Genomic DNA, 27598 nt, shown 5'->3' on the forward strand with positions numbered 1-27598 from the left:
TTATCTGTATATGTTATGTTTTTGTCTGTGCGGCGTTACACTATTTTGCACCTTTAAGTCCAGTGGGATTTTTTTTACTACAGATTATTTAATACTTATTGTTAAAAGCTAAGTTATATATTACCACTTTTTTTTACCACAGGTACAACTGCAGTGTCGGACTGGGGTGTCAAGGGCCCACCAGTAACATTGACTTTGGGGGCCCACTTTTCACCCGCATACAAAGATTACATTACCCTGGTTCACAAATGGACCTATATCGCTATAGAATAATAAACTGGGTTGTTTGGTTAATGAATGAGATGCTGTTTTTCTCTGTACATAATCAAGTGAATTATGCCATGTACTGCCCATACAGTGAGGTTGGGGGCCCAGGTCTGCACAGGGGCCCACCGGGAGATTCCCCTGTTCCCGTGGGCCAGTCCGAGCCTGGGCACAAGTATGAGTTTCACCATGGCCCCAATTCACCACATATGGGATTTGAAGATACTTTTTTATATTTTTCTTCAAAAATGGCACACGCGGATCATGAATTTTGCGCAAAGTTAAACAAATGATCTTTATTTTTGTCTATAACCTTTTTAGCGACTTTTTGACACAAAAGAATAACACATTTCACAAAATTGCACATAAATGCGCCTTAATTCCAGGCGTACAGAAAGTTTACTCCAGAGAGGAAATGGAGCACAGTGCGACAAACAATGGTAAATGATGACTGAAAGCCATAAACTCAGCCCTCGAGAAAAATTCCTTGGTGAACACATATATAACAGACTTAAACAATTAACATTCGACGAAAACCCGGAGCAAATGCAATAATGACTGCCCCCGTGTGTGTGTACATGGCCTATGGCTATTAATGCTGAGCCCGGGACTAGCACCTCACACAACCTGCCTCTATAGACACCGGGGGCAGGAGGCGGGAGGAGGACCCGCTATCAGAACAGCGCGTCTTGTCAGGAAGTGTGGACGTGGTGTAATGAAAGCGGGCGGACAGCCCGACTTAATGGAAGAGCTTACATGGGGGGAAGAATTGCAGTCTCCTGGAAGAGCGGCGGCTGCTGACGGTATGGTTGGAGTCTGCGCAGTAGAGGGATCGGAGGGTGGGTTACTTCATCAGCGGAACAGCAGGCCTGAAGTTGGAGTAGAGGGAGGGGAGCACGAGTCCCGGAAGCGCCGCTCCGCGCTGGGACTGGTTCCTTCGCAGCCATTTTCTGTCCAACCAAACAGCCGATTCGTGCAGGGAGCCAACCAGGGCCGCACTGGAGGTTTGTGCCTGGCTTCGGCCAATGATCGCTAACCGATTCTCCCTGTAGCTCAAATGAAATGTCCGGAGCCGGCAGTGCTTGTGCCGCCCGCCTTACTAAAGTGCCCGAGTATTTAGGGAGGCAGCGGGAAGCGGCGGCCGGGCACGTCTCCCTTTGTCAGCAGTGCCGCGCTCAGTGTGATGGCAGCGCCGGGCATGCAGCGCACATCCCGTGCTGTGCTCGGCGGTGCGGGGATCCCAGCTGTGGGGGACGGGGGTGACCGGGCAATGGCCGGGAATGGTGGCGGGAGGAGGGGGCGCAGCTACACTGCAGCCTCCATTGTGTGATCCCGGAGGCGGAGAGCGCCCAGTGCACAGAGCTCTGCGAGCCGGGAGCAGGCAGCGGCGTGTGAGATGGCCGTGTAATGGCCGGTGTGAGATGGCCGTGTAATGTGGTGTGTACATACGTGTGATATGGCCGTGTAATGGCCGGTGTGATATGTCCGTGTAATGGCCGGTGTGATATGTCCGTGTAATGTGTGGTGTGTACATACGTGTGATATGGCTGTGTAATGTGTGATATGTCCGTGTAATGTGTGGTGTGTACATACGTGTGAGATGGCCGTGTAATGGCCGGTGTGTACATACGTGTGAGATGGCCGTGTAATGGCCGGTGTGATATGTCCGTGTAATGTGTGGTGTGTACATACGTGTGAGATGGCCGTGTAATGGCCGGTGTGTACATACGTGTGAGATGGCCGTGTAATGGCCGGTGTGATATGGCCGTGTAATTTGTGGTGTACGTACGTGTGATATGGCCGTGTAATGTGTGATATGGCCGTGTAATGGCCGGTGTGTACATACGTGTGAGATGGCTGTGTAATGTGTGAGATGGCCGTGTAATGACCGGTGTGATATGGCCGTGTAATGTGTGGTGTGTACATACGTGTGATATGGCCGTGTAATGTGTGGTGTGTACATACGTGTGATATGGCCGTGTAATGACCGGTGTGGTGTGTACATACGTGTGAGATGGCCGTGTAATGGCCGGTGTGTACATACGTGTGATATAGCCGTGTAATGTGTGATGGCCGTGTGATGGCCGGTGATATGGCCGTGTAATGTGTGATATGGCCGGTGTGATATGGCCGTGTAATGTGTGATATGGCCGTGTAATGTGTGGTGTACATACGTGTGAGATGGCCGTGTAATGACCGGTGTGTACATACGTGTGAGATGGCCGTGTAATGGCCGGTGTGTACATACGTGTGATATAGCCGTGTAATGTGTGATGGCCGTGTGATGGCCGGTGATATGGCCGTGTAATGTGTGATATGGCCGTGTAATGGCCGGTGTGATATGGCCGTGTAATGTGTGATATGGCCGGTGTGATATGGCCGTGTAATGTGTGATATGGCCGTGTAATGTGTGGTGTACATACGTGTGAGATGGCCGTGTAATGGCCGGTGTGTACATACGTGTGAGATGGCCGTGTAATGGCCGGTGTGATATGTCCGTGTAATGTGTGGTGTGTACATACGTGTGAGATGGCCGTGTAATGGCCGGTGTGTACATACGTGTGAGATGGCCGTGTAATGGCCGGTGTGATATGTCCGTGTAATGTGTGGTGTGTACATACGTGTGAGATGGCCGTGTAATGGCCGGTGTGTACATACGTGTGAGATGGCCGTGTAATGGCCGGTGTGATATGGCCGTGTAATTTGTGGTGTACGTACGTGTGATATGGCCGTGTAATGTGTGATATGGCCGTGTAATGGCCGGTGTGTACATACGTGTGAGATGGCTGTGTAATGTGTGAGATGGCCGTGTAATGACCGGTGTGATATGGCCGTGTAATGTGTGGTGTGTACATACGTGTGATATGGCCGTGTAATGTGTGGTGTGTACATACGTGTGATATGGCCGTGTAATGACCGGTGTGGTGTGTACATACGTGTGAGATGGCCGTGTAATGGCCGGTGTGTACATACGTGTGATATAGCCGTGTAATGTGTGATGGCCGTGTGATGGCCGGTGATATGGCCGTGTAATGTGTGATATGGCCGGTGTGATATGGCCGTGTAATGTGTGATATGGCCGTGTAATGTGTGGTGTACATACGTGTGAGATGGCCGTGTAATGACCGGTGTGTACATACGTGTGAGATGGCCGTGTAATGGCCGGTGTGTACATACGTGTGATATAGCCGTGTAATGTGTGATGGCCGTGTGATGGCCGGTGATATGGCCGTGTAATGTGTGATATGGCCGTGTAATGGCCGGTGTGATATGGCCGTGTAATGTGTGATATGGCCGGTGTGATATGGCCGTGTAATGTGTGATATGGCCGTGTAATGTGTGGTGTACATACGTGTGAGATGGCCGTGTAATGGCCGGTGTGTACATACGTGTGAGATGGCCGTGTAATGGCCGGTGTGATATGTCCGTGTAATGTGTGGTGTGTACATACGTGTGAGATGGCCGTGTAATGGCCGGTGTGTACATACGTGTGAGATGGCCGTGTAATGGCCGGTGTGATATGTCCGTGTAATGTGTGGTGTGTACATACGTGTGAGATGGCCGTGTAATGGCCGGTGTGTACATACGTGTGAGATGGCCGTGTAATGGCCGGTGTGATATGGCCGTGTAATTTGTGGTGTACGTACGTGTGATATGGCCGTGTAATGTGTGATATGGCCGTGTAATGGCCGGTGTGTACATACGTGTGAGATGGCTGTGTAATGTGTGAGATGGCCGTGTAATGACCGGTGTGATATGGCCGTGTAATGTGTGGTGTGTACATACGTGTGATATGGCCGTGTAATGTGTGGTGTGTACATACGTGTGATATGGCCGTGTAATGACCGGTGTGGTGTGTACATACGTGTGAGATGGCCGTGTAATGGCCGGTGTGTACATACGTGTGATATAGCCGTGTAATGTGTGATGGCCGTGTGATGGCCGGTGATATGGCCGTGTAATGTGTGATATGGCCGGTGTGATATGGCCGTGTAATGTGTGATATGGCCGTGTAATGTGTGGTGTACATACGTGTGAGATGGCCGTGTAATGACCGGTGTGTACATACGTGTGAGATGGCCGTGTAATGGCCGGTGTGTACATACGTGTGATATAGCCGTGTAATGTGTGATGGCCGTGTGATGGCCGGTGATATGGCCGTGTAATGTGTGATATGGCCGTGTAATGGCCGGTGTGATATGGCCGTGTAATGTGTGATATGGCCGGTGTGATATGGCCGTGTAATGTGTGATATGGCCGTGTAATGTGTGGTGTACATACGTGTGAGATGGCCGTGTAATGACCGGTGTGTACATACGTGTGAGATGGCCGTGTAATGGCCGGTGTGTACATACGTGTGAGATGGCCGTGTAATGTGTGGTGTGTACATACGTGTGATATGGCCGTGTAATGTGTGGTGTACATACGTGTGATATGGCCGTGTAATGTGTGGTGTGTACATACGTGTGATATGGCCGTGTAATGTGTGGTGTACATACGTGTGATATGGCCGTGTAATGTGTGGTGTACATACGTGTGATATGGCCGTGTAATGTGTGGTGTACATACGTGTGAGATGGCCGTGTAATGGCCGGTGTGATATGTCCGTGTAATGTGTGGTGTGTACATACGTGTGAGATGGCCGTGTAATGGCCGGTGTGTACATACGTGTGAGATGGCCGTGTAATGGCCGGTGTGATATGGCCGTGTAATTTGTGGTGTACATACGTGTGATATGGCCGTGTAATGTGTGATATGGCCGTGTAATGGCCGGTGTGTACATACGTGTGAGATGGCTGTGTAATGTGTGAGATGGCCGTGTAATGACCGGTGTGATATGGCCGTGTAATGTGTGGTGTGTACATACGTGTGATATGGCCGTGTAATGTGTGGTGTGTACATACGTGTGATATGGCCGTGTAATGACCGGTGTGGTGTGTACATACGTGTGAGATGGCCGTGTAATGGCCGGTGTGTACATACGTGTGATATAGCCGTGTAATGTGTGATGGCCGTGTGATGGCCGGTGATATGGCCGTATAATGTGTGATATGGCCGTGTAATGGCCGGTGTGATATGGCCGTGTAATGTGTGATATGGCCGGTGTGATATGGCCGTGTAATGTGTGATATGGCCGTGTAATGTGTGGTGTACATACGTGTGAGATGGCCGTGTAATGACCGGTGTGTACATACGTGTGAGATGGCCGTGTAATGGCCGGTGTGTACATACGTGTGAGATGGCCGTGTAATGTGTGGTGTGTACATACGTGTGATATGGCCGTGTAATGTGTGGTGTGTACATACGTGTAATATGGCTGTGTAATGTGTGGTGTACATACGTGTGATATGTCCGTGTAATGTGTGGTGTACATACGTGTGATATGGCCGTGTAATGTGTGGTGTACATACGTGTGATATGGCCGTGTAATGTGTGGTGTGTACATACGTGTGAGATGGCCGTGTAATGTGTGGTGTGTACATACGTGTGATATGTCCGTGTAATGTGTGGTGTACATACGTGTGATATGTCCGTGTAATGTGTGGTGTACATACGTGTGATATGGCCGTGTAATGTGTGGTGTACATACGTGTGATATGTCCGTGTAATGTGTGGTGTACATACGTGTGATATGTCCGTGTAATGTGTGGTGTGTACATACGTGTGATATGTCCGTGTGGTGTGTACATATGTGTGATATGGCCGTGTAATGTGTGGTGTGTACATACGTGTGATATGGCCGTGTAATGGCCGGTGTGTACATACGTGTGAGATGGCCGTGTAATGTGTGGTGTGTACATACGTGTGACATGGCCGTGTAATGGCCGGTGTGTACATACGTGTGAGATGGCCGTGTAATGTGTGGTGTGTACATACGTGTGATATGGCCGTGTAATGTGTGGTGTACATACGTGTGATATGTCTGTGTAATGTGTGGTGTGTACATATGTGTTATATGGCCGTGTAATGACTGGTGTGTACATCCGTGTAATGTGTGGTGTACATACGTGTGATATGGCCGTGTAATGTGTGGTGTGTACATACGTGTGATATGGCCGTGTAATGACCAGTGTGGTGTGTACATACGTGTAATAACCCGTGTGGTGTGTACATACATGTGATGTGGCCGTATAATAAACCGTGTGATGTGGCCGTGTAATGACTTGTGTGGTGTGTACATACGTGTGATGTGGCCGTGTAATGACTGGTGTGGTGTGTAATATGGCTGTGTAATAACCCGTGTGGTGTGTTCATACGTGTAATATGGCTGTGTAATAACCCGTCTGGTGTGTACATACGTGTAATATGGCCATATGGTGTCTCTCCATATCTAACCTGTCGTGTACATACATGTAATAACCGGTGTGGTGTGTGTACATACATGTAATGTGGCCGCGTAATAACCAGTGTGGTGTGTACATACATGTAATGTGACCGCGTAATAACCCGTGTGGTGTGTACATGTAATATGGCCGTGTGGTGTTGTCCATATATCTAACCTGTCATGTGTACATACATGTAATAACCGGTGTGATGTGTGTACATGTAATGTGGCCATGTAATAACCCGTGTGGTGTCTATGTATGCACACTGTTATATGTGGATATACATGTACCATGTCCATGTAACTCGTGTGATATGCGTCTGCGCATGTAACCTGTGCCATATGTGTACATCCGGTACATGTAATGTTCATGTAGCTCATGTTATGTGTCTGTGCATGTAGTATGTGGTCTGTGTGCGTGCATGTAACTTACGGTATGTAATATCTACATATATGTAACCCATGTGGTCTGTGTACGTACATGTAACATGCGTTATTTATACATTTATGCTGTTTGCATGCTTGGCGCATGTGTACACACATGAAGCCCGTGTATGTGCGCTACGTATATGAATATTAAACCCATATTCCGTAAAGTATTATACTTATTAAAAAGGAACCACTGGATAAAATCAATAATTCTTTATAAATTTAATTAAAAGTGTCATTTAAAATAAACTGAGTGGCCAATAAAGGGGACTCCACAAAAAGGTGAGTGATCAGTCACTGTGTAGATGGAAAGCATCAAAAAAATAATAGTAATGAAATTTGGGATAGGAATATTCAAATGACTTCCTATATGAAAATGTTTCCTAAACATAAATACCCAAATCTTACTAATACAATAGATAAGAATGATGTAATCCCCCAAACCCCCCAGAAATGACTGACACCCAGCAAAGCCTGACACTAGGACCTGCCTGCAGTAATGCCCAGCAAGTGTCTAGGTGAGAATAGTGGAGCCCAAGGTTAATGAACACAATAGTGACTGAGTACACGGACTCTATAGGACCCCCTATAGCCATGGTGACAATCAAAATAGTGTTACCATACAAGAGATGCCAAGTATGAAAATACATATGTGTATAGGTGTCATTGGTAATGGGTGACAGGAGAGCAGGACCGGACCAGCTGTATGGAGTGACGTCTCCCACCCAACGCGTACTTTGCCTCTAGCTTCTTCTGGGGTCGCCCCAGAGGTACGAAAGGTAGTGCAATGACTTAAGTATTTGGATGCATGGTTGATAACTACATACATGGATCCTATGTATAGTCACTACACACCCGGGGCCTGTGCGCGTATGTGCTTAGAGCCTGCGTACGTCCAGTACATGCACACACACAGCCTGTGTACCCCTGGTGCCTTCGTATGTACATGGAGTCTTTGTATATCCACACTTACATACATACATACATACAATGGAGTCTTTGTATATCCACACGTACATACATACAATGGAGTCTTTGTATATCCACACGTACATACATACAATGGAGTCTTTGTATATCCACACGTACATACATACAATGGAGTCTTTGTATATCCACACATACATACATACAATGGAGTCTTTGTATATCCACACATACATACAATGGAGTCTTTGTATATCCACACGTACATACATACAATGGAGTCTTTGTATATCCACACATACTGTACATACATACAATGGAGTCTTTCTATATCCATCCATCCATACATACATACATACAATGGAGTCTTTGTATATCCACACATACATACAATGGAGTCTTTGTATATCCACACATACATACATACAATGGAGTCTTTGTATATCCACACATACTGTACATACATACAATGGAGTCTTTCTATATCCATACATACATACATACATACAATGGAGTCTTTCTATATCCATCCATCCATACATACATACATACAATGGAGTCTTTGTATATCCACACATACATACAATGGAGTCTTTGTATATCCACACATACATACATACAATGGAGTCTTTGTATATCCACACGTACATACATACAATGGAGTCTTTGTATATCCACACATACTGTACATACATACAATGGAGTCTTTCTATATCCATCCATCCATCCATCCATACATGCATACATACAATGGAGTCTTTGTATATCCACACATACATACATACAATGGAGTCTTTGTATATCCACACGTACATACATACAATGGAGTCTTTGTATATCCACACATACTGTACATACATACAATGGAGTCTTTCTATATCCATACATACATACATACATACAATGGAGTCTTTGTATATCCACACATACATACAATGGAGTCTTTGTATATCCACACATACATACATACAATGGAGTCTTTCTATATCCATCCATACATACATACATACATACATACATACATACAATGGAGTCTTTGTATATCCACACATACATACAATGGAGTCTTTGTATATCCACACATACAAAAGCATGGGGCTTTTGCCTGCCAGAAAACACATGAAGAACTGACAGGTCACTTCTTTTAAACTCTTGCCTTTTTTTGAAAACCTCATGCATTTTAAAAGACGCCCAGCAGCCCTAAAATATGGCGCGTCATTTTTCCATAGAAATGTATAGGAGAATTTTTGTGAGCAATTTTTCTGTTTTTCATCGTGGTCCCACTAAAAAACCTAGTGTGAACATACCAACTACTGTATATATAGCTTTCCAATACCCTTTTTAGAAAGTGAAGTCAAAGACTGGATCCCATCTTCTAGATTTGCCCTCACAAAAGGTTTATAAAGGGGAAACAATACATTTTATTTTCTCTCTCTTTTTATACACTCTAAAGTCTTGTTTGCATTTGCGGCTCCTGCTTGACATTGAGTACTGCTGCATAACTTACTTGTAGCCATAATACCCAAGTCCTTCTGTTCTCTAGTCCCGAGTATACTCCCATGTAATGTACAACCCCTGGCAAAAATTATGGAATCACCGGCCTTGGAGGATGTTCATTCAGTTGTTTAATTTTGTAGAAAAAAAGCAGATCACAGACATGGCACAAAACTAAAGTCATTTCAAATGGCAACTTTCTGCTGGCTTTAACACTAAAAGAAATCAAGAACAAAAAATTTGGTAGTCACTAATGGTTACTAGTCACTAATGGTTACTTTTTTTTAACCAAGCACAGGGGAAAAACTATGAAATCGCTCAATTCTGAGGAAAAAAAATTATGGAAACACCTTGTAAATTTTCATAGCCAAAAATAACACCTGCATCAAATTAGATCTGATCGTTAGTCTGCATCTAAAAAGGAGTGATCACACCTTGGAAAGCTGGTGCACCAAGTGGACTGACATGAATCATTTCTCCAACACGAGAGATGTCAATTGAAACAAAGAAAAGGATTATCAAACTCTTAAAAGAGGGAAAATCATCACGCAATGTTGCAAAAGATGTTGGTTGTTCACAGTCAGCTGTGTCTAAAATCTGGACCAAATACAAACAACATGGGAAGGTTGTTAAAGGCAAACATACTGGTAGACCATGGAAGACATCAAAGCTTCAAGACCAGAAACTTCAAGCAATATGTCTCCAAAACCGGAAATGCAGAACAAAACAAATGAGAAACGAATGGGTGGAAACTGGAGTCAACGTCTGTGACCGAACTGTAAGAAACCGCCTAAAGGAAATGGGATTTACATACAGAAAAGCTAAACGAAAGCCATCATTAACACCTAAACAGTAAAAAACAAGGTTACAATGGTCTAAGGAAAAGCAATCGTGGACTGTGGATGACTGGATGAAAGTCATATTCAGTTCTGAGTCGCGAATCTCCATTAGGCAAGGTGATGATGCTAGAACTTTTGTTTGGTGCCATTCCAATGAGATTTATAAAGATGACTGCCTGAAGAGAACATGCAAATTTCCACAGTCATTGATGATATGGGGCTGCAAGTCAGGTAAAGGCACTGGGGAGACCGGCTGTCATTACATCTTCAATAAATGCACAAGTTTATGTTGATATTTTGGACACTTTTCTTATCCCAGCAATTGAAAGGATGTTTGGGGATGATGAAATCATTTTTCAGGATGATTATGCATCCTGCCATAGAGCAAAAACTATGAAAACATTCCTTGAAAAAGACATATAAGGCCAATGTCATGGCCTGCAAATAGTCCCGATCTCAATCCAATTGAAAATCTTTGGTGGAAGTTGAAGAAAATGGTCCATGACAAGAATCAGAGAAAGTTGGGGCCAAATTGATGAAGAGTACTGTTTGACACTCATTAAGTCCATGCCTCAGAGACTGCAAGCTGTTATAAAAGACAGAGGTGGTGCAACAAAGTACTAGTGATGCTTTGGAGTGTTTTTTTGTTTGTTTTTCATGATTCCATAATTGTTTCCTCAGAATTGAGTGATTCCATAATTTTTCCCTATGCTTGGTTAAAAAAGTAACCATTACTGACTATCACATTTTTTGCTCTTGATTTCTTTTAGTGTTTCTTAAAGCCAGAAAGTTGCCATTTGAAATGACTTTAGTTTTGTGCCATGTCTGTGATCTGCTTTTTTTTCTACAAAATTAAACAACTGAATGAACATCCTCCAAGGCCGGTGATTCCATAATTTTTGCCAGGGGTTGTATATGGGGTAAGATGAATATTCCCAGCCTAGGTGCATTACTCTACATTTCTCAACAGTTCTTTAGTTTGTGTCTTGCATTCTCCATACCTTGTGCTTGTTGGAAGTGTTGTCTATCACTAGTTACGGAGGACATCCTATACACTACAGTTCTCTTACCTCGTCTACATATGTGAGATCAGATGTGACCTCTTTACTTTAGAGATCTGAGCTCTTTGAATTAGTAGTTCTCTAAAGATCATGTTTCCATTTTCAGATGGACGGTGATAACTCTACAACAGACACATCCCAGTTAGGAATTTCCGCTGATTACATTGGCGGGAGCCATTATGTAATACAGCCCCATGATGGTAAGTCTGGAAACCATGCTCTCTGTGCCTTGCTTCTTGACTTTTAGAATGGATTGTGAGAACTGTAAAAGTTCTGTCCTAAAAGGACCCTCCTATAATTTGCAACAGTTTCCTGAACAATTATTATACAGTTCTCAGATAATGTAAAGAGAGCATATAGCGTTATATCTATAATTCTGGGAGTAATCGATGAAGGTTTCCATTCGATGACTTGAAAACTATTGGAAACGGGTGCAGAAAAAATATTTAAAAAATTGTAAACTTTTCCATTGTTCAATGACATCTATTTTACTTCTAAAATTGTAATATCCATTTACCGTAATTCTGTCTTCCAGTCCATACCAGAATGATACTAATTGAGCCTATTCTTGTTTTCTCTGTTTCAGGAGATACAGAAGACAGTTTAAATGACCCAGATGACACAAATGGCTCAAAAGAAAGTTTCAGAGAGCAAGATATTTACCTACCAATTGCCAATGTGGCAAGGATAATGAAAAACGCCATACCACAAACAGGAAAAGTAATGTCTATAGATCCCACTTTTTTATCAATATTGCACAGCTTTTTTTTAATTTTCTGGTCAATTCCATTTGTTTGTTATTTTTTGTTGTTTTTCTAATGGGTTCCTAACTGCTGTCTATGAAATAAATGTCCAACTAGATTTACTTACAAGGTTGTAGATTAGTACTTCTGCCAATGCAATTTGTAGACTTGGCAGCTTCTGTTAGAGCGTTGTTTTTTGATATGAGACCCTTTAGACAATCTGCAGAGACGGTGTAGAGTCATGCGTAGTGGTCAGTGCACCCCTAATACTAAGGTGTGAGCACCATGCTGCCAAGTCATGACACTGGCAGCCGGTGTCAAGTAGCAGAAATAAGCATAAATTGGTTACCTATTATTCATGACCACGTGGTTGTGCAGAATATGATCCATTTTGTTTTTTTTACTTAAAGTAACATTATTTTTTCATATTTCCTGAATTGGAGCTACAATAAAATATAATGGGATACTTCTTTGCCAATTTCCAACAAATGAAAGCACCAAGGTGAATATGTATATTGTGTGGGGACGTCTGATCAGGAGCCAAGTGTCATCCATGTGTTTCCTATACTGGTGATACACAATGGTGTTTGGGGGCATAGAACCGCTTTTACCTTGTGATTCAATGGTTAGGTTAGGCTCCATGCATACTAGCATGTCTTAAGTTTATAATGGAGCCATGATGGCTCTAATTTATTAAGACTTTCATGCAGTAGGTATATAATATTAGCAAACCCTTCCAATTAAAGAAGTTGTCCACTACTATAACTTTTTTTTCATAAATCTTGCTATTATGTGCCACTGAAAACATCCACTGTGTTTATTTTAGCAATATTACCTTTTATGCTGTAGCAGCACATCCTCAGTGCTGGATCCAGCTCTCATGGGGTTAATCGACAACTTCCTTTCTCCTGACTTATTGTGTTCTAATACTACAAGTTCCATGATGCCTTGCACTGCCACTAAGCCCGAACCTAGCACACCCACTCCAAAAACACACCCAAACCCCTCCCTCCTCTAGCTTCAAAAAGATTTGTGATGTCATTTCTGTCCAACCTCCTCTTTTACGTTTGTCCAACCCACACTCCATTACACACAGATAGATAGCTAGATATCTATATATCTATGCCTATTTCCATAGATATGTCCATATCCATGTTTCTAAACCCCTTCACCCCTGGAGCTTTTTTCGTTTATCGCTCCTCTTCTTTCCAGAGCCATAATGTTTCCGTCAATATGGCCATGTGAGGGCTTATTTTTTGCGGGTCAAGTTCTACTTTTGAACGACACCATTGGTTTTACCATGTCGTGTAAGAGAAAATGTGAAAAAAATTCAAAGTGCGATGAAATTGCAAAAAAGTGCAATCCCCCACTTGTTTTTTGCTTGGCTTTTTGCTAGCTTCACTAAATGCTAAGACTGTGTGCACACGTTGCGGATTTGATTGCAGATCTGCAGCGTTTTTTACCGCACAGAATTGCATCAAATCTGCAGTGTAGTGCACAACCAATGTAAGTCTATGAGAGCCGCAGACTTATTGTGCACATGCTACGGAAAAGGCCACACCAAAACACAGCTTTTTTTCCGCAGCATGTCACTTCTTTTGTGCAGAACTGCAGCGTTTCTGCACCCATAGACTTGCATTGAGTCGGGCACATCCGCAGCAAAACCGCAGATGTAAAAAAGATCTGCAGTTTTGCTGCGGATGTGGGTCAGAGAAACGCTGCAGTTCAGGAGGAGGGAAGTGTGTGGGCGGTGACTGTGTGCGTGTATGTGTGTGCGGGACTGTTCGGGTGTGTGCGGGGCTGTCAGGGTGTGTGCAGGTCTGTGCAGGGGGTCTTTGGGGGGTGTGTGTGTGTGCAGGCATCATCCGATGGGACTACAAGTACGCAGCATCCAATCTGCAGCTAATCCGGATGTAATCCAGACAGTGGACGCGCACCCTACACTATCCATACATCTATCAATAAATATATCTATCCATAGATATATCTATCCAGATATATCTATAGATAGATATATGAATAGATAGATGTATGAATCTATAGATCTATCTATATGTAGATCTATCTATCCATCTATCTGTGTGTGTAATGGAGTGTGGGTTGGACAAATGTAAAAGAGGATGTTGGACAATAATGACATCACACATCTTTTTTTTTTGTTCAGTAATCTTTATTTAGCTTTCAAAAATGCATACAAAAAAGCATTAAAAAACGCATAAAACCGCACCAAAAACTGCATCAAAAACGCATCAAAACCGCACCGAAAACTACATCAAAACCGCGCAAAAAACGCATCAAAACTGTCAAGAAACTGCATGAAAACTGCACCAAAAGCTGAATCAAAATGCATCAAAACTGCACCAAAAACTGAATCAAAACTGCACAAAAAATGCACCAAAAACTACATAAAAACTGCATCAAAAAACGAATCTAAACCGTGCAAAAACGCATCAAAACTGCACCAAAAGCTGAATCAAAAACGCATCAAAACTGCACCAAAAAACAGAATCAAAACCGCACCAAAAACGGAATCAAAACCGTGCAAAAAACGCATCAAACCGCCAAAAAACTGCATCAAAAACGCATCAAAACTGCACCAAAAAATTGAATCAAAACCGCACCAAAAAACGCATCAAAATCGCACAAAAAATGCATAAAAACATTAAAACCGTGCAAAAAAAGCGCAAAAATGCAGCTGCGTTTTCTGCCAGGAGATGCAAATTTTGTGCAGAAAATTCAGCACCCAAATCTGCAACGCGTGCACACAGCCTAAAACTGACCTGCCATTATGATTCTCCAGGTGATTATGAGTTCATAGACACCTAACATGTCTAGGTTATTTTTTATCTAAGTGGTGCAAAAAAAATTCTAAACTTTGCCAAAAAAATAAAATAATTGCGCCATTTTCTGATACCCGTAGCGTCTATATTTTCTGAGATATCCGATTGGGTGAGGGCTAATTTTTTGCACGCTGAGCTGACATTTTTAATGATACCACTTTTGTGCAGATATGTTCTTTTGATCGCCCGTTATTGCATTTTAATGCAATGTCACGGCGACAAAAAAACCATAATTTTTGCTTTTGATTTTTTTTCTCACTACGCCGTTTAGCGATCAGGTTAATCCTTTTTTTTTTTTTTTTTTTTTTTAAATTGAAAACAGCTGACATGTTGCGGCTTTGAAGTGGGCTCACCGCCGGAGCCCACCTCAAAGCGGGGGATACTGCCAGCTGACGTACTATTCGTCTGCTGGCAGAAAGGAGTTAATGAACTATATCTTTCAGTTTAAAAAAAAAAAAAAAAAAGGCGTAGGCTCCCGCGCAGAGGGGGAAAGCCGATGGCCGGGCCAATATTTGTAGCCTGGGAAGGGGTTAATACCCATGGCCCCTCTCTAGGCTATGAATATCAGCCCGCACTCTGTGTAGCCTTTACTGGCTAGTAAGCTGGGGGACCACCCCCCCAAAAAAAAAAAATGACGTGGGGTCCCCCTATATTTTATAGCCAGAAAGGCTACGCAGACAGCTGCAGGCTGATATTCATAACCTAGAGAGGGGCCATGGATATTGCCCCTCCCCCCCGGCTACGAATACCAGTCCGCAGCCGCCCCAGAAATGGCGCATCTGTAAGATGCGCCAATTCCGGCACGTAGCCCCTCTCTTCCCACTCCCGAGTAGCAGTGGGATATGGGGTAATAAGGGGTTAATGTCACCTTGCTATTGTAAGGTGACATTAAGCTGGGTTAATAATGGAGAGGCGTCAATAAGACACCTATCCATTATTAATCCTTGAGTAGTGAAAGGGTTAAAAAAAAAAAGACACCGCCAGAAAAAAAGTATTTTAATATTCTTAATTTAACCATACTTACCATACTCGATCGCATGCAAAAAATTAAAAATAATAAACCGTATACTCACTTTCTGCCATAGTCCAATTATTAATGAGTGTCCCATGACGATCTCCCCTATAGAACAGTGACATCGGGTGATGTCACTGCTCTATAGGACCTCCAGTGACACACTGACAACAGACAATGGCTCCTGCAGTGCATCACTGAGAGGTTACCTTAGTTCACTGGTCTTACTTTATGCCATTGCTGCGTGGGAACTTTCTGACACAGCAGTGCCAGAAATGAGACTAGGGACTATTGTCTCACAGGGGCGTAGGAATACATAGTGGGGAATACATTGTGGAAGGATACCTTCCATCATTGTATTCCTGGAGCCCCTGGAGAGCGGTCACATCAGCTGATGCTGATGCTCTCCACGGGAGATCGTCGTGGGACACTCGTTTTATTTGGATATATGCGGATCAGGGAGTATATTGTTTGTTTGTTATTTTAATATTTTTTACAGATTACACTGGCTTCGGGGATCAAAGTGACAAGTAATGGTGAGTATGTACTCTATGTTATATGTACTGTATGTTGTATGTATGTACTGTATGTATGTGGCATGGTGCACGTCGCATGTCACATGTTGTATGTCACATGTTCCATGTCGCATATCACATGTTGCATGCTGCATGTCGCATATCACATCTCGCATGCTGCATGTCGCATGTTGCAGTGTATGTTGTATGTCTGTTTGTGTGTAATGTATGTTGTATGTATGTACTGTATATGTGTATGTGGTTTTTTTTTTTACATTCAACACATTAGCCGGATGATGGGACTACTAGTTTCCCATCATTGGCTAATGTGTCACTCGCTGCCACTGTAGCAGGCATAGCCCGATGGGACTTGTCGGACGATGCCTGCACACAGAGACACACACACCAATGACCCCCCGCCCGAAGCAGACCCCAGCACAGCCAGCGGACCCACCGCACACACACCCGCAGACCCCAGCACTGCCCGGCGCCCGCACATCCCAGTGCAGCCGCACCGCCCGGCGCCCGCACATCCCGACGCAGCCACACTGCCCGGCACCCGCACATCCCGGCGCCCGCACATCCCGGCGCAGCCCCGCCCATCCCAGCACAGCGTGCACATCCCTGCCTAGCCCCGCCTGCCCCCAGCACAGCCCTGCAGCTCCCATCGCCGCCCACAGCTGTTTGTGGAGGCTGGGTCACGCCTGCTGCTGACGTCACTTCAATTTCCAGAGTCTGGAAATTGACGTGACGTTGGCGGAAATTAGCGGCGGCTGCAGCCTGGGGGTCACGTGACCCGGACTAAGCCGCCGGCATAGCACCGCTCACAGGCAAAAACGGCAACAGAAGGGATTCACAAAATTCATTAGGGGCCCCGGGTGGGTGGGGGGGGGGGATACATTGGGGGGGGGGTTTAATTGAAAGTAGTGGACAACCCCTTTAAGAAATATATAATTCTCCTGATTCGCTATGTCGCTTACCCCATGTGCAGGGCATTGCAGTAGCTTAGGTATCCATGGTTACGACCACTCGTATAATGACAGTTAGTTGTTAGTGGTCGTACTTATTGGGATAGAATCTTGGAAATGGGAATACCCTTGAAGTTTATCTCAAGGTTCTGCTATTTTCGGTTGTATGAGCAGTACTGCAGACTGTAACCACTTTTCATAACGCAAATGTGAATAGAGTTCAATGAATTCACCCCTTTCTGGCATAATAGTACGCCGATGTCAGACTCCCTGTTTTCCGGGCACATGACAGTTGACATATACAGCTGACGTGTGCCCGCAACAGCCACGGGTGGAATTGAGATTCACTCGCAGCTGTTAACAGTAAGCGTGTCACTAAACCTGCCCATTGATGTCTTCGTCACATGATCACAGGTCACCGATGGGTCGGCATGACAACCAGAGGTATCCAGCTGACCTCTATGGTTGTCATAGCCAGATTGCTATGAGCGCCGTCCGGTGGTCGGCACTCATAGCAAGTGAGCATTTCTCCTACACACATATGCCTATCTTTAAGCTGGACCATTACTTTTAAAGCATATGATAACCCACGTAACATTTTTCTGTAGTTAATTCTCATTGGTGATTGATTATACAACGACCTTCCAGTCTGACATAAGAGGGAATGATTAGGAAATTTACCAGGCACCTTCTTTTTCCATAACTGTGTGACTGATTGTCAGGCTTCTTTTCGTCCCCCTAAAATGGTGCTTGGTGAAACACGTCAAGGAATAAAAAGGAGGGCATCAGGTAGCGTTACTCTCTTAATAGCGTTACTTTTTTCTGTCCAATTGGAAGGTGACTTTAAAGGGAACCTGACAGCCAATTGGTGCTACCGAACCACTGGCAGTATGACTCGGACTGTAGCTCTGTTATTTTGGGTATGCATGTTTTAATCTGATACGCTGCAGCAGTTCAGAGTAGACATGCAGTTAAAAGCATACCATGGAACTTGCTGCCCAGGTGACTACTCCTAGAGGCTGGTCCCTGGCACCCTGCTATCCTTGGGTGACAAGCCGCTCCTTACACGTGTGTTTGTATAGGGTGAGACCTGTCAGTCCAAAGGAGCAGGGCGGGGAGAAGCCACCAGACTGGCATCCCTTGCCTGCTTGTAAACATGTTTTCCCTGAAACGCCCACAGCAAACCTCGCTGAAGTGACGGAACTAGTGTCCACTTCATAGTGCTCGGGGTTCGTGCCGCATGATTTAGCTGTGAGGTTCCCTTTAGTTATATGCTCTATAATTGTCTACTTCTTAGCATACAGGACTTTATCCACACTGTTTTGGTCTCCTGCCGGAGCAGGTAGAGTTGTCTCAATATGACCAGTTTCCCCTTTCTTTTTTTCTTAGATAGCGAAAGATGCCAAGGAGTGTGTACAAGAATGTGTGAGCGAGTTCATTAGCTTTATAACGTCCGAAGCAAGTGAGAGGTGTCATCAAGAGAAGCGGAAGACCATCAATGGAGAAGACATTCTCTTTGCCATGTCAACCTTAGGATTTGATAGTTATGTTGAACCACTGAAGTTATACCTTCAAAAATTCAGAGAGGTTGGTACTGTCCTAGTGGGGGAAAAACACTTATTTGCTAACCCCTGTAAAATCTTGTGGAACTAAAACTAGAGGCTTGTTTATGCAAGTAGACAGAGGTGGTAGGCCTATTTAATGCAGGGGAACAGGTGGTTCTCTTGCTGCACCGTGCTGCCAAACAGGTGATCAGTGTGCTGACGTTGCTTTCTTTCTTTCTTTCAATTTTCTTTTTATTGAAGTTTTAATAATTACAGACAAGTGGAACATCAAGAACTACGAATGAGCATATCAAAGTGCAAAAGAACATGTGACAAGTTAGCGATATAAACTCAGGCCAACTGACACTAATAAGTCCATATACTTTTAAAGAAAATGAGTCTAACAACTCGTTCAAAATTGTTAATACGGGAGTAACTTTATAGATTTAGAGAGATGAGAAGGTGTAGGGGGGAACAGAGAGAGATAGAGGTAAGATAGGGGGGGGGAGGAGGTGGGGGGGGTGGGTTAGGATGACACCTTGAGGATTGAATGGTTTATTATGCTATTGCAAAGTAAAAGGTATTTTGGGTTCTGAATTGGATCCATGAATTCCAAGTGTTATAGAACTTATCAGTGGTATGATTCACTCTTGCAGCTAATTCTTCTATGTGGAACAATTGCTCAATTTTGGAGTAAAGCTGGCTGGAGGTGGGTATGTTCTTAGTATTCCAATATGACGGAATTAAAGATTTCCCAGCCGCTATAATGAATTGAGCCATTTTGGAGACGTTCTTTTCATTTGGCCAAAGAGGAAGATTTAAAAGGACATTTTCCGGTTTCAGAGTTGTCTGTTTTCCCAAAACCTTATATATAATAGAGTTAATCTCACTCCAAATTGGAGTAAGTTGCGAGCAGGACCACCACATGTGTATGTAGGAACCATCCGCTACTTCACATCTCCAACAGTTGGTATTTATATTGCAATGCCATCTCTGGGTGAGTTTGGGCGTTATATACCATCTGGAGATAATTTTATACGAATTTTCCTGAATCCGCACACATGTAGATGGACCATGCGAGTTTCTATATATATATTTAGTTTGTGTTTCAGAGAAGGAGGTACCTATGTCTTTTTCCCATCTAGCCAAATAAGCACGTTTCAATGGTGTATCAATATTAATTAATGATTGATATATTATTGAAAGGGTTCGGGTAGGGGTTTTCGCTCTTGCACATAAGATTTCAAAGGGGGTTAGAGATCTATTAGTGTCAATCAACCGGTACTTTTGGTGAAAAAGATAGGAGAGTTTGCCATGTTGCAAGAACGTTAGACCCGAGAGTCCAGGTATTTTGTTTAAATCTTGTAAGGATAGTAGTACTCCATCCTTAAACAACTGTTCTATTGGTATGTGCATAGCGGTACTGGGAAGTGAGTCTAAGAGATCTGAGATTTTAGTCAGTGGCGATAGGGGCAGGGCTAAGGATATGCCTAGTTTCTCCCAAATTTTAACTGTGGCTATTGTGTGTACATTTGTTATTTTGTATGAGGACAGATCTTTGTTTTGTCCAAGTAGAATGGAACGCAAAGGGAGAGGAGACATTGCTTCTTCTATGTTTAACCATTGTTTATCATCCGATTTTCTAATCCAATAGATCATTCTTGTTACATGTGTTGCTTGGTAATATTTTACAATATCCGGGGCACCCATTCCTCCGAAGTCTTTCGGCAGAGTAAGGGTCTTAGAATTAATGCGTGGTTTTCTTTTTTGCCAGATATAGCTGAAGAATAAGGAGTGCAGGCAGGTTGCTGGCAGCACAGCGTGTTTATTCGGTCATCAAAGTGAGGTTCAATTGACAACACATGTGTTCCACAAAGTGAGGAATAATCTAGTCAATCAAGCAGATTTTCTCCATAAGAGAGAGCATTAGAAACTCCACATCTTCACCTACTAGACCTGGACTTCTCTGTACTACTAAAGTTGTCTCCTGGCTTCCACTTCCAGCAGGGTCCGACAGGTGACTGCAGCCAATCAGCAGTCATGGTCACCCAACGATCCCTGCTGGCAAAGGAAGAAGACTGGTGGGGAACACCAGGCAGTGTCTATCACATGCAATGGGACTTACACTATTATCATAGCCCTTGTACATTACCAACATTCCCCATCACTGACCACTCATCCATTGGGAGTTGAATTTTTCCCTTGAATGTCCCCTTATGCCCAAACTGCAATATTAGAAACTACTCTTAATGCTGCTCTATTACGTGTATTTGCAGAATGATTAATTCCACAATTTCTGGTTTTAAAAGGCAATGAAAGGTGAAAAGGGCATTGGCGGGACTGTCACAACAGCAGATGGCCTTGCGGAGGAACTCACGGACGAAACCTTCAGTAAGTACACATGCAATAATGAGATATGCATAACTGAGCCAGGCCTGTACTATATAGAGCCTAGAAATATATGTTGGGGCACAGGGCTCAATTTTTCAAAGCTCTCACTCCAGAATTCAGGCATAAAAGCTTTGCAGAATCGCAAAACACCAGCCTTGTTCATATGGCCTGTGCTATATACTACGTGGCTGTGCCATATACTACGTGGCTGTGTTATATACTGTGTGGGCTGTGCTATATACTATGTGGGCTGTGCAATATACTACGTGGGCTGTGCAATATACTACGTGGGCTGTGCAATATACTACGTGGGATGTGCAATATACTACGTGGGCTGTGCAATATACTACGTGGGCTGTGCAATATACTACGTGGGCTGTGCTATAATACTACGTAGGCTGTATTATATGCTACGTGGGCTGTGTTATATGCTATTTGGCTGTGCTATAGTTCTCTGCTGTATCTGTGCATCATGAATCGTGGCATGTTTTAAAGAGGGGGCCCACTGAGACTTTTTCGCCCGGGGCCCTCAAAAACCTGGAGCAGGCCCTGGCTTCTCTGATTGTTCGCGGCCGGGCATGACCAATCAGCAACAGGCGCAGTCCGGCTGCGAATTGGCGCGGAATTTGAACCACGCTTCACTAATTGGTTGCGCCCGGCCGGCCAAATCTTGTGTATAAATTGCATTATTCTGAAAACTTCATAAATAAACTACATACATATTCTACAACACCCAATGCGTTAGAATCGGGCCACCATCTAATAAGTTTGATAAGGTATGGGACAGTGGTTAACTATATCATTCCCAGCAGAGCCTTCTGTATATTTAGTTCTATCATATGTCTGCATAAGATGTTAATCTGAGAGGTGGGATGGGCATGGGGACCGGTATGATTGTGTGTTGTGTATGTATATGACTCTTGTTGTTAATAATGTCATTGTCTTACAAAAAAAGAAATGGCAGCGAGTGCATGGATCTCGGCAAGCCCCATTTAGGATCTGTGTAACCACCTCAAACGTTGAGTCCCTGCTGTTGTACCGAGCGTGACTTGCACTTGCACGCAATTCTCTCCATGACCTTGCCTTGTGAAATCGCACAACCCATTGATATCCATTTTGGTAGATCATGCTCACATAACAGGAGATTGAACATGATTTGTGAGTGTTATGCCTGCCTAAACGTGTCCGTTTTACTTTTGTAGCAGGTCAGTTACCAGCTGGTTTAATAACTACAGATGGACAACAGCCCAATGTTATGGTCTATACAACTTCATATCAACAGGTATGGTTCAGGAGCTGCCTATAAAGCATTTTGACTTCTCTCTGCACTTGTTCATTTTATGGAAAAATGAATATAGGATTTGATAAGTTATATGGAGATGCTATTAACGTCACACTGATACACGATTTTCCTTGTGGCACCGATCATTATAATCAATAGAAGAATCAATGCTACAATTAATCCATATGTATTGCTTTTTTGTTGGAAGGTGTAAGTGGTGGAAAAAAATGAGCACAACTATTAGCACTGCTCTCGTCCGGTGTCCTCTTTGATAGCTAGACCAGGGCAACGTCTACACTAAAGTGCCACAGTTCTGGGTGCCTCTTACGATTTCTAGGCTCCATTTACATATACCAAGATGTCACTGGTGCGGCTGCCACAGTGTACTGAAGTGGCCACTGGTCTAGGGTATTGCAAAGTTTTGGGCTCATCTCTAAATGTGGACATTAAGTAATTGTTACTTTATTTTACTCCATATAACCGCACTTAGTAGTGTTCTCATTAAAGTCGTTGATCACTAAACATTTACACTTGCTTTCTTTAACCACAGATATCCGGCGTTCAACAGATCCAGTTCTCCTGATTTTAAATCACCTATACGATCTGCAAACATGAGTCAGGAAGAAAGCTATACATATTTGAATGCTACGATGAATTGCAATGGAGTGAGAGGTTGTTTTTTTCCATTTTAATTTAATTTTTGTATATTGAGTTGCTGTAATGTAGCTTCCTCGGGCATGTGATAGAGGGTGATTAAACACCACCTTTTGTGGTTCCTTTTTCCCCCTTTCATAGATTTTAAGTATTTGGTTTTAAAAACATTTAGAGGTGAGGTTTTGTTTTTGTACAAGAGTTGTTCTTCTGACTCCTGTATGCATTGTAAATTAATGGTTTATTACTGTCTGAGATTTGTAGACAGTTTCTTATTTTCATATTGAATCATGTAACTTCTTTTGTAAATCAAATAAAGAAAATTACATAACTTGCGAGGTTTTTTTTCTTTACTCTCTACAGCAGGGGTCCCCAACCTGTAGCTCGGGAGCCACATGTGGCTCGCGGACCCATGAATTGTGGCTCGCGGCTGTCTGTCAGCTTGGTGCATTAGCTCTAGGTCTAGCAAACAGGTATGAAGCGCACATCTGAATTTTGTGAGCAGCCCTGCACAGAAGAGCAGATCTGGATGCACCTGAACTGGTCTTAGGGGTTTTGAGATTATTTAAGTATGGTATGCTAGAGACAAGATGACCCCACCTGTCAGAGGAGGTGTTGGAAGCTGGATGTGACAGTGTCTTGGGAATGCTTTATAGGAGAATACTGAATGGGGGTATTGTAGGAACCCCTGGATCTTTGTATACTGCTTTGGGGTGATTGATTTTTGTGGAAAACCTTTGGTTACCATTATGTCTATAATGGGGGTTTTGGTTGCCACTATTGTGAGGGGGGCGGGAGCTGAATGTGGCTCATGACCCTCTCTCAAGGCTGGATGTGGCTCGCGACCTTCTCTCAGAGCTGACTGTGGCTCTCAAGGCCAGAAACGTTGGGGACCTCTGCTCTACAGTAAGGGTCTGTTCATACAAACCGACCAGCAGCACTAAATGACTGCAGTACAATCTGCAATCGATCATTCAGTACGCATAGGCTAATATTGTTCTCATAAGAAAATATCCCAACAAGACATATTCATCATAGGGTAAGGGACTAGAGCCTAGTGTCCACACATAAGGTTATAATACTGCAACATCAAGCGGTGGAATACTCCGAACAGCATACACGTAGCAAAGAAAGGACTGGAGTAGCTATAAACCACCAATAAAGTTAAAACAACAGTATTTATTAGAAAAAGTCAATTAAAATAAATATCAAAACAGTGTAACAAAATGTCAAATTATAGAGGATTACCAGGCACAGGTCACCAGACCAATCTGAACTATTGAGCAGAATAACATATATAGTAAGTCACCATATACAGTACAGACCAAAAGTTTGGACACACCTTCTCATTTAAAGATTTTTCTGTATTTTCATGACTGTGAAAATTGTACATTCACACTGAAGGCATCAAAACTATGAATTAACACATGTGGAATTATATACTTAGCAAAAAAGTGTGAAACAACTGAAATTATGTCTTATATTCTAGGTTCTTCAAAGTAGCCACCTTTTGCTTTGATGACTGCTTTGCACACTCTTGGCATTCTCTTGACGAGCTTCAGGAGGTAATCACCGGGAATGGTCTTCCAACAATCTTGAAGGAGTTCCCAGAGATGCTTAGCACTTGTTGGCCCTTTTGCCTTCACTCTGCGGTCCAGCTCACCCCAAACCATCTCGATTGGGTTCAGGTCTGGTGACTGTGGAGGCCAGGTCATCTGGTGTAGCACCCCATCACTCTCCTTGGTCAAATAGCCCTTACACAGCCTGGAGGTGTGTTTGGGGTCATTGTCCTGTTGAAAAATAAATGATGGTCCAACTAAGCGCAAACCGGATGGAATAGCATGCCGCTGCAAGATGATATGGTAGCCATGCTGGTTCAGTATGCCTTCAATTTTGAATAAATCCCCAACAGTGTCACCAGCAAAGCACCCCCACACCATCACGCCTCCTCCTCCATGCTTCCCAGTGGGAACCAGGCATGTAGAGTTCATCCATTCACCTTTTCTACATGGCACAAAGACACGGTGGTTGGAACCAAAGATCTCAAATTTTGACTCATCAGACCAAAGCACAGATTTCTACTGGTGTAATTTCCATTCCTTGTGTTGTTTAGGCCAAACAAGTCTCTTCTGCTTGTTGCCTGTCCTTAGCAGGGGTTTCCTAGCAGCTATTTTACCATGAAGGCCTACTGCACAAAGTCTCCTCTCAACAGTTGTTGTAGAGATGTGTCTGCTGCTAGAACTCTGTGTGGCATTGACCTGGTCTCTAATCTGAGCTGCTGTTAACCTGTGATTTCTGAGGCTGGTGACTCGGATAAACTTCTCCTCAGAAGCAGAGGTGACTCTTGGTCTTCCTTTCCTGGGGCGATCCTCATGTGAGCCAGTTTCAATGTAGTGCTTGATGGTTTTTGCCACTGCACTTGGGGACGCTTTCAAAGTTTTCCCAAATTTTCGGACTGACCTTCATTTCTTAAAGTAATGATGGCCATTTGTTTTTCTTTACTTGGCTGTTTTTTTTTTCCCTCCCCCCCATGACGGCACACCTGAGAGAGGGGATCCGCCCAGTCAGGACAGGAAACCCTACTGAAAATTAAAAGGGCAGTACCTCTGTCGCTTTAGTTGGGTTTCCTGTCCTGACAGGGACCCTTGTGCTGAACACGGCGGTGATTCCACTTACCCAGCTCCCGTCCCGGCGTGGAAGAACAGGCAGCGCCTGTGCGTCGGAGCTCGGGGTCTGGATGCGCCGTCCGCGAGTCCTCCAGGACTCTGCATCCGAGCGGGTGTCTGTGCAGCACGGTCGGATGGCCGGGTTCCTTTTGTGGCTGCCACGCCGCCCTCCTCTCTCTGCCGTGCGGCGGCCACTTCCGGATCCAAGATGGCGGCGCCCATGAAGAAAACGCCGGCCGGTGGATAAAGACTCCAGCGACACGGCAGAGCATGGGAGTGGCCACTATTGGGCACCGGAGGAGGCGGGGAGTGCAGTGGATCCCCCATAAAAGGGGTGATAACCACAGAAGACGCACTCGTGCCCAGAAACTTCATCATGGAAGTGGGGCAGCAAGAGTAGCAGCAGCCGCCATCACAGCAGCAGGAGCTCTCGACAGATGCCTTGCCGAGCCACCAGCATATCAGGAGCAGCCGCTCAAGTGGTAGGAGCACCAGTGGTCCTGTCCGGCAAGATTCGTCGGCGTCCAGGAGGGACGCTTCACGTGCATCTGTCCAGCCTCCAAAACCGGTACCCTTGATTGACGGCGGTGGTGAGTGATCTATGTGAATGTCACCCTTATGGTAACAGGGTCCATTTTTTCTGTTTGATCACTAGGGGTCCAGGAAGTCTAGCAGTAAAACAAAGAACCGAGAGTGTGCCCTTTGTAAAGACACGCTTGCAGTTCAGTGGCAGAAGGATCTCTGTGCTAACTGCATTAATAAAAGCATACAAGAGACCCCTAATTTTGCCACTAGCCTTAAAGCCATACAGGCAAAAATAAGACTCCTTGAAAATGGCCCTTAATAAACCGAGAAGGAAAAGCCGTAAGGCGTCTACAGAGTCAGATGCCTCTCAGAGACAGGAGAGTCCTAAATCGTCCCGATCTCCCTCTACCTCCTCGGCCTCTATCCAATCTTCAGATTCTTCCTCGGACAGTGATTCAGGATGTCGTCCATGTTTTCCAACTGAGCACGTAGACAAAGCAGTTAGATCTGCAATGGGTCTTAAGGAGGAGAAGACACCTAGGTCACTAGAAGATGTCATGTTTGGTGGCTTAGAAGAGAAAAGGAAACGCACGTTTCCGGTCAATGCGAAAATCAAAGCATTATTTGAGAGAGAGTGGGAAAAACCTGAAAAAATGGGTACTTTGCCTTCTTCATCCAAAAGGAGATATCCTTTTGAGGAAAAAGACTCTGAATCCTGGGAGAAGATCCCTACAATTGACGGGGCAGTAGCCAAATGTTTAAAAAGATCGTGCCTTCCATTAGAGGACTCGGGTGTTCTTAAAGACCCGCTTGATAAAAAAGCAGCTAGCTTGTCCAATGCGGCAAGAAGAGCCCTTTGGCTCAAGGGTTGTCTGGGGGATTTGCCATCTAAACATAAGCTGTGCTCCATTCCATGTGACGGCCATCTTCTTTTTAGCAAAAAACTAGAAGAGATCCTGGAACATGCAGGGGATAAAAAGAAAGTTTTTCCCAATATCCCTAAAGATTCCAAAAAACCTTTTGCTTTCGGAGGAGAATATTTAACAGAGGTCGCCCCCCAGGGGAGAGGAAAAATTGGGACTTTATGGATAAGAGAGGATCGGGCTACATGTTTAAAGGGCC

The 27598-nt window shown here is 44.2% G+C and overlaps 1 protein-coding gene across 1 annotated transcript; it reads left to right on the plus strand.

Annotated features, from left to right (window-relative positions):
* The first annotated feature begins 1134 nt into the window (after positions 1-1134).
* Positions 1135-23616, plus strand: NFYB (nuclear transcription factor Y subunit beta). Its single transcript, XM_069764224.1, has 7 exons — positions 1135-1268; positions 11446-11539; positions 11926-12059; positions 18807-19004; positions 21271-21352; positions 22555-22634; positions 23185-23616. The coding sequence occupies exons 2-7, from the start codon at positions 11446-11448 to the stop codon at positions 23215-23217; spliced, it is 621 nt and encodes a 206-aa protein (XP_069620325.1). The 5' UTR covers positions 1135-1268; the 3' UTR covers positions 23218-23616.
* The last annotated feature ends 3982 nt before the right edge of the window (positions 23617-27598 follow it).

This window comes from Ranitomeya imitator, chromosome 4, assembly GCF_032444005.1.
Source record: "Ranitomeya imitator isolate aRanImi1 chromosome 4, aRanImi1.pri, whole genome shotgun sequence".
Classification (NCBI taxonomy): Eukaryota; Metazoa; Chordata; class Amphibia; order Anura; family Dendrobatidae; genus Ranitomeya; species Ranitomeya imitator.

Excerpts from the sequence above, each read along its gene's own strand:
- NFYB (XM_069764224.1), top strand. The coding sequence starts at position 11,446 with ATGGACGGTGATAACTCTACAACAGACACATCCCAGTTAGGAATTTCC. Across the intron at positions 11,540-11,925 it reads TGTAATACAGCCCCATGATG|GAGATACAGAAGACAGTTTA; the intron begins GTAAGTCTGGAA and ends TCTCTGTTTCAG. Across the intron at positions 12,060-18,806 it reads CCATACCACAAACAGGAAAA|ATAGCGAAAGATGCCAAGGA; the intron begins GTAATGTCTATA and ends TTTTTTTCTTAG.